This window comes from Homarus americanus, unplaced genomic scaffold, assembly GCF_018991925.1.
Source record: "Homarus americanus isolate GMGI-L3 unplaced genomic scaffold, GMGI_Hamer_2.0 scaffold25827, whole genome shotgun sequence".
NCBI lineage: Eukaryota > Metazoa > Arthropoda > Malacostraca > Decapoda > Nephropidae > Homarus > Homarus americanus.
The window spans coordinates 4,598,064-4,605,922 of NW_024738300.1; the positions used below are offsets into that span (position 1 = coordinate 4,598,064).

The 7,859-nt window shown below is 37.8% G+C and overlaps 1 protein-coding gene across 1 annotated transcript; it reads right to left on the bottom strand.

Moving 5' to 3' along the window:
- Positions 1 to 6,081: 6,081 nt before the first annotated feature.
- On the bottom strand, positions 6,082 to 7,162 carry LOC121874011. The gene is made up of 2 exons (XM_042377888.1): positions 6,978 to 7,162; positions 6,082 to 6,615 (listed from the first exon to the last, which is right to left on the bottom strand). The coding sequence occupies exons 1-2, from the start codon at positions 7,134 to 7,136 to the stop codon at positions 6,346 to 6,348; spliced, it is 429 nt and encodes a 142-aa protein (XP_042233822.1). The 5' UTR covers positions 7,137 to 7,162; the 3' UTR covers positions 6,082 to 6,345.
- Positions 7,163 to 7,859: the final 697 nt, after the last annotated feature.

The window sequence follows — 7,859 nt, forward strand, 5'->3', positions numbered from 1 at the left end:
TAAAAACAAATTAAGGAGATAGTAGTGACTAGTAAACAGATAAAAAAGCAAATAGACAAACCAAAGCCTAATGTCACCTGGTCCCGACGAGATATTGCCAGAGTATTAAAGGAATGTAAGGAAGAGCTTATTACCCTTAGCAAATTGCTAACATGTCCTTAAAAACAGTAGTACCAGAATCCTTAGAGACAGCTAACTGATAATAACCGATTTTCAAGAAGGGGATAGATCACTAACCTCTCTAACTACCTCCAATCAGTCTAACATCAACAGTAGGCAAAATACATTAACAATCATTCCAAATTCTATTCGAAATCACCCGGAGAAGTACAGATTGATCAATGACTCCCAGTATTTCACAAGCTGACGTTCTGCCCAAACCAATCAATTAACATTCTTTTCATCAGTTTCGAATAGGTGGACGAGAGGCACAATTAGGCATATCCACCTTTAGCAAAGCCGACAGAGTCCCCACGCAAGACTAATTAGAAAGGTAGAAGCCATGGCATCAAAGTTGCAACATCCTTAAATGGATTAGGGCGTGGTTACAGGGCAGGAAACAGAAAGAGCATTAACGCACTAAGTCCCATTGAGCAACGCCAAGCTGAGTTCCCACGGCTCAGTACTTGGACCATTATTATTTATTATATACATAAACGACATAGATATCGGCAGAGACACAACATACAAATTTACTGACACACTAAAATAGGACGACATCAAACGGACTAACTAGGCAAAACAACAGAAAGATCTAAACAAACTTTAAAGCCCAGTCTGAAAACAGATGAAATTCAACGTTGACAAAATGTAAAGTACTCAGTATAAGAGATAAACAGGAAACCAGATACCAGCATGAACAACGATGCCATAGAGAAATCCGACAAGAGAGAGAGATTTAGGAGTAATGATAAGAGGAACTTAAGCCAAGCAAAACAATGTGTTTTGCTCATAACAAGCATAAAGTACTTCGGTTCATACAAAGGAGTGTTAGTTACAAGACTACCCAAAACTGTATCTGCTCAGAGACCACACCTGATTACAGTTAAGTTCAGTTCACTATAACACAGAATGGATATAGAATCCTTGGAAAGAAATCAGAGGAGAATGACAAGACTAATCCCGGGCATTAGGAACCTTGAGTATAGAGACAGGTTAAAGCACTTAACCTGCACCCTTGAGAGACGTAGAGCGAGGCGACCTGAAGAGGTGTATAATGAAGGCAGGCTAACACAAAGGACATACAAAGTACTCAAATTATCCAACCAGGAGCTAATCAAAACAATGGTTTTAAATTACACAAATTTAGATTTAGCCGAAATAGGTAAACACTGGTTTAAAACAGAGGGATAAATGGAACAAGTTAACAACATCATAAAACCTAACACGCTGAATAGCTCAAACATAGGCGATGACATGAGCAATAGGTTAAACGGACTGCCCGGTATTCTTGGCACCTACTGACTTTTGTGAGTCTTCCTTCCTCCATTCTTATGTTCTTACGTAGGCAAGCAGAGAAAATTTTATGTTTCTGGATTCAAGGAAGGTGATACCTCCAAATTAGCCATTATAATGGATTTCTTGTGCTAAAAAAAAAATTGGAGACCCCAAACTTGTCCCCATTGAATAAAATTTACAATTTTGAAAAACTGCATCAATCCGCGAGCACATATGCGGAAAAAAATGCTGCCGTCAGTTGTCCTGAAAATGCTGCCGTCAGTTGTCTTCAAAAAAAAATAGTTAATAAGACGAAATGCCTTTTATTCCACCCTTTCTAACAGCTGGACAGAAAAAGAAAACCACCCCAGGTCTGAGAGCAGTACTCCAAGTTAGGACGAATGAATCCCTTATAAACCTGAAGCAACTGCTCAGGATCGAAGAAGCTACGGCATCTGTACAGCATTCCCAGCTTTCGGGAGGCAGCTTTACCAATATTGTGGATGTGTGGCTTCCATGGTATATTAAAGGAAATGGTGAGGCCTAGCCTATCTTATTTAGAGTATGGTAAAAATGGTTGCGTTCTGAAATTCGATTGGTTGGAGATGTTCTATTTTGGAAAGAGTAATTGGTAAATACTGTGTTTTCTTACTATTGAATTTAAACAAATGTCTACCTCTCCATTAGGAGATGCTACACAGATCCACATTGATAGAAGAACCGATATCAGCTCTAGGAACATATCTAATTTGAGAGTTAAGGGGAAGGGAAATATGAGAAGAGGTGTAAACAGTAAAATCATCAGCGTAAGAATGCATAAAATTAGTAGCAGTATGAAGTAAATCATTGATAAAAAAAAGGAAGAGAGTAGGAGAAAGAACAGAACCCTGTGGGACACCACTATTGGTAGAGAAACAGCGAGAGATCGATCCCTCGACAACAACTGCCATGGATGGGTTCTCAAGGAAGCTAGAAATGAGAGAACAGAGTGGAGGAGAGAAAACATAAGAAGGACGTTTAGAAAGCAAAGACTTGTGCCATACCCTGTCAAATACTTTGGTGATGTCGAAGGCTATGACAAATGTCTCCCCATAATCCCCAAGAGAAAATGACCAAAAATGGGTGCATTAATCCGACAAAAGAGAAAGGCGTTGAAGAAGACGGAGAAAACGAGAGTTTAAGATAGATTCGAAAATCTTAGAGAGGGATGAAGTTAGGGCAATGAGCCGATAGTTAGAGGGATTAGAGTGGTCACCCATCTTCCGGATGGGCTGAACCAAGGCATGTTTCCAAGAAGATGAAAAAGTTGGGGTTTTGAGGCAAAAGCGAAAGAGGCGAGCAAACACAGGGCCAGAATTTCAGCACACTCCCTCAGAACGCGAGAGGGTATTCCGCCTGGTCCATGAGTCTTTCTCTTATTCAAATTGGACAACACACCGGCTACCCAACGATTGAAGATTTTAGGACAATGCAGAGATCCAGTAAGAGGAGCAGGAGTAGGAGGGGTAGAGTTGGAATCGTGTAAGGTGGAGTTAGAGAGGAATAAGCACCAGGAGGATGAAAAGAGGGAGTGCAGAAGTTATTACAACTGTTTTGGTTAAGGGCCAGAAAGATTTACTAAAAGAAGAGTTAGGTAGGTCAGCGGTCTTTTTTTAAGGTCCCGGGAAAGTACACAGGAAAATTGTTGCTGTGTACTTTCCTGGTAACGGCTTTTCTGTTTCGTAATTATGCTGGGCTAGTAACACACGTCTTGCTCGCGGTGCCCACCATTTTTGTGTGGATGTCTGTCACACTACAATAACCCATTATAGTACATTCTTCTCTCCACACACATCCAAACTATGGAATGTTCTGCCTTCTTCTGTGTTTCCACATTCATAGAATCCGTCTCACTTTAAAAAGCTGGTTTTCCGGCATCTTCGTGGTATAGATTAATATAATCTTTTTCTTTTCTATTTTTATATTTTTTATTCTTATTTTTTTCGCCCCCAGGCCCCGATGTGGGTCGATTTCCTGTACCCGGGTGGGCTAATGCCCGCAAAAAAAAATATGAAGCAAATTTCTCTGGCTATAGACAAAGCTTCAGGAAATATTTTTGTATGAAAGCTGTAAGCAATATACTAATTTCTTTTCTTTTTTTTTACGAACAAAATTCTCTATGATGATTGTTTGGCCGTTTTGAGGATGATAGTTTGTCCATTTGAGGACGAAGGTTTATGCTTTTTAAGATGATGGCTTAATACATTAAATACTTGACGACGAACCTCATCATAATAAAAGGAATACCAAGTTCGGGAGAGGAAAACTTGTTAGTTCAGGCAATGAGTTTGGTTTGTTAGGAAAAAAAATGTGATTCCTTTGAAGTCCTCACAAGGGGAGAGGGTATGCTTTTAATTTGTACAAATTCCTGTTGAACTTAATCACAGGTAACTTTGGATGGTATATTCAATCAATTAAACCCAAAACAATGAAGATATATGGTTTTACTAGCAAAGAATATACATCTGAGTCTCACTGCAAAATAATATATAATTATAGCTTGTACATCTGATTTTGTGAAATAATTTATAATGGTCTGAGTCACTTAAATAATAATAATAATAATAATAATCATATATATTATTATTATTTGTATTATTATTATAATTATTATTATTATTATCAGTATTATTATTATTATTATTATTATTATTATTATCATTATTATTATTATTATTAATATTATTATTATTATTAATATTATTATTATTATTATTATTATTATTATTATTATTATTATTATTATTATATTATTATTATTATTAATATTATTATTATTATTATTATTATTATTATTATTATTATTATTATTAATTGCATATATATAAAGACACAGTCAGTGTAACCTGTGCCCGGGTGGGCTGGTCCCCGTAGAAAAAAACACAGAGAATACTGTCATGTGCATATACACACTGTGTGAATTCGCGTGGGTATGCTACTTACAGTCACATGAACACACAATTGAACATAAAGAAAAAACACATACAGGAGTCAGCCATCAATACAATAAGTTTATAAGGCGCAAGCGTGGAAGACCTTTACAAGGTGATAAATTAATGAAATTAGCTGCAGAGGATCCATTGAACGGGAGGTCGTTTCATGACGATTTATATGACGTCACTGTTCCCTTGTTTGCCAAACGTAGCTCTCAGTGTTGATGGAGAACTTGTGTAACGTCCGCTTTGGTTTATTTAATTATGTATGTGATAACTAGAATAAAATACAAATTTTTTCATATGATAAAAAATGCGTTAGATGGGCTGACTTACTGGAAATAAATCATTGTTATTAAACACTAGGTCAGCATCTTGTAACGCATGAGCAGTACCCAACAGCTGGGAATTATCCTTCTAGGAATGTCTGGCAACTTTCCTTGGTACAGCCCCCTTGTGACCTTTCCGCTAATTGGTGAAACAAATGTCTGGTGAAGGCGAGCAACAAAGAGCTTCCACATTCCAGAAACTTGTTGACAAACGGAGTACAGGAAGAATATGTAATAGTATAATAACCGGGTAGGCAGCGAGCACCTCGGTAGGTGACAGTAGTACAAATTAGGTAAGAACGTTAACACTGACAGGTGATTGGCGTGGCCTCTCATCCTCTGGGGAGTCACAAGCGTAATGATCACTGTCTAGAGAGAGAGAGAGACGGGATACACAAAATATTTTTTCGCTCGAATTCTGAGTTGTCTTGATACTGTACAACACACTGCGACCAGATAAAAAAAGAAAAGCATTTCTAAGGGAACACGAGTTAAGACGAAGAATGTCAAAATTATGATTTTATATTTTATATAGTCTAGGAATAACATTTAAGAAATTTAATCAATATACTATTGCAATAAATATTATTGTGTAACATGACAAAAGAAACTTAAATACGCACATACACACACACACACACACACACACATATATATATATATATATATATATATATATATATATATATATATATATATATATATATATATATATATATATATATATATATATATATATATATATATGAAAGTAAATCACTGTAGGTGCGCGTGATCTAGGTATATGCTGATAACCACGCGTGTGACCAGGGATCGCTACCACAGCGCTACAACGACAACAAAAGCAATCCTAGACTTTGTTATATTTCACACAAAGCCTGTTCTAACGTGCTACCATCAGCGCCGTGAACCTCTACTGGGGATTGCCCCTGCCAATTATGTGGTCGGAGAGTAGCATTTTACGGAATCCAGCTAGGAAACGCGAGGTTACATATATCTCATTTAGTCCATATAGCATGCGGTGGTAGCGATCCCTGGTCACACGCAGAGGTCGAGGGTTCTAATCCTGGTTGGTGAGGTCTCGATTGTGTGTATATATATATATATATATATATATATATATATATATATATATATATATATATATATATATATATATATATATATATATATATATTAGAGGATTTCACTATTTATTCAAACAAATAACACTAACACCACGTTTGCTCTTCATGTTTTATAATTATTTCTTCAACATGAAAAGGGAGAACACCTCACAAAAGAGGTATTACTGTATACTGATTGTATTATATGTTCTTTCATGATTCAGGTTAACAACACTCCATTGATTTAAATTTATTAACAGAAAGAAAATTTAGTAATTACTTGCAGGTAGAACAAGTAATACTCTTATAGAGAAGCCTAACTTACAAGAAGAAACAAGTACAGTATTTAGTACTGGTATGTCATATACAATTATTATTTGTTTTGAGTTAATGAATTTTCACGATGTTCTTATTTTAATTTAGTAATCTTACAAACATTAAAAAAAATAAATACTCAAAACCACACGGACCTAACTAATGACCCCTCCTGCCTGCAGACCGTCACACATTCAGGTTGAAGTAGCTCGCTGTTATTTCTACTGTAAAGACAAGGCCTCCTATTGACAACCCCAACAGCAGCAGCATTAGTGGTCCTTGCATGTGAACTAAGTTGAGGGCACTAAGTCTACTGTCAGTGCTTGGCAAATCCTCTTGCACGTTCTGTAATGCCTCCAGCTGCTGATTCTTCTCTAAGTACTCCCTTTGCCTCACACGACTCTGCCGCTGCGCCTCCACCAACATGTCTCTGCTCCACTTCTCATATAATCCAGCCTTGGGAAATATCCTTAATGTCATTCATGTAGATTCAATGCATTAGGTCACGTATTGAAATAAAATCAATGTACACTATAAGTATATATCAAACAAAGTTGCTTTAATTGTTTATGATTATAAAGCAAATATCATACACTATCAAATTAACCTAAATGATGAACTACATATGCTGAATACTTATGTCAATATAATTATGAAACACGGGAATAAAGACACTCTTAGGTGGATGTTTTATTGGTTTACATACAGTATATTCAAACATCATAAATATTATATTCCCATGAAAATTATTATTTTCAATTTAGGGAGAAAGAAGGATGACAGCAGTTAATGGTTCACAAATATATTCCCAAACACACCTCAACAACAGCCATCATGAGATGATTAATCTGGGGAGTGTATGGAGCGTCGTGAGGGAGCGGCCAGGCAGAGATCCCGGGTATAATGCTCTCCTGGCCTACGTACAGCTGGGTACCTCCGTTTGGTTCGCTGTAGTAACGAGCTATCATCTGCTCCATGTAGCGACGCCCTGCCACGTGCGACTCTCTACAGTAACATGTATTGAATATTAATCTAATTATTAAACAGAAGACACAATCATAAGGATTTGAGTATATGTATTTATATGTATGAAGTACAGTTGAATACTGTATGTACTGTGTGTGTGTTTGGGCGTGTGTGTGTGTGTGTGTGTGCGCGTAAGTGCACACAGGGTAGGGTAATGCGTCTAGAGTAGCAGCATTATGTTAGTGTTAAGGTGCAAGCACTGCTTTCTCCCTATCACTTTCAGCTACCGCCGATGGCTAGCCTCGTTGTGAACAGGGAAGCAACTTGCACAGCCTCTTCACCATCAAGACTCCTGCTGTGCCTCCTCATGGCAACACACAGTAACTGGGTGCCTCGTGGGGCCAGGCTAAACCAACAGGGGATCTCGGAGTAGCAGTGGGCCCCAGACGAACGACACTTAGGCCCACTGGCATGTGGACATGTCCTGTCGCCTACCAACCACTGCCCCGCTGCCTTGTGGATTAACCTTGGGAAGTATAAGACTACGGGAGTAAACCCCAAACGAAAAATCTGTGGTGGCGCCCCGCATCAGGCAGACATCCTAACAGGCAATACATGATTGGGTGTATCTGTCTAGGGATGAGGTGGGAACCCTGGCTAGTTCTCTCGAGAGGGCAGTTCAAAAGATGTCGAATTCTTTAAACTTCTAGGGGAACATATGTGCACGGGGTTGG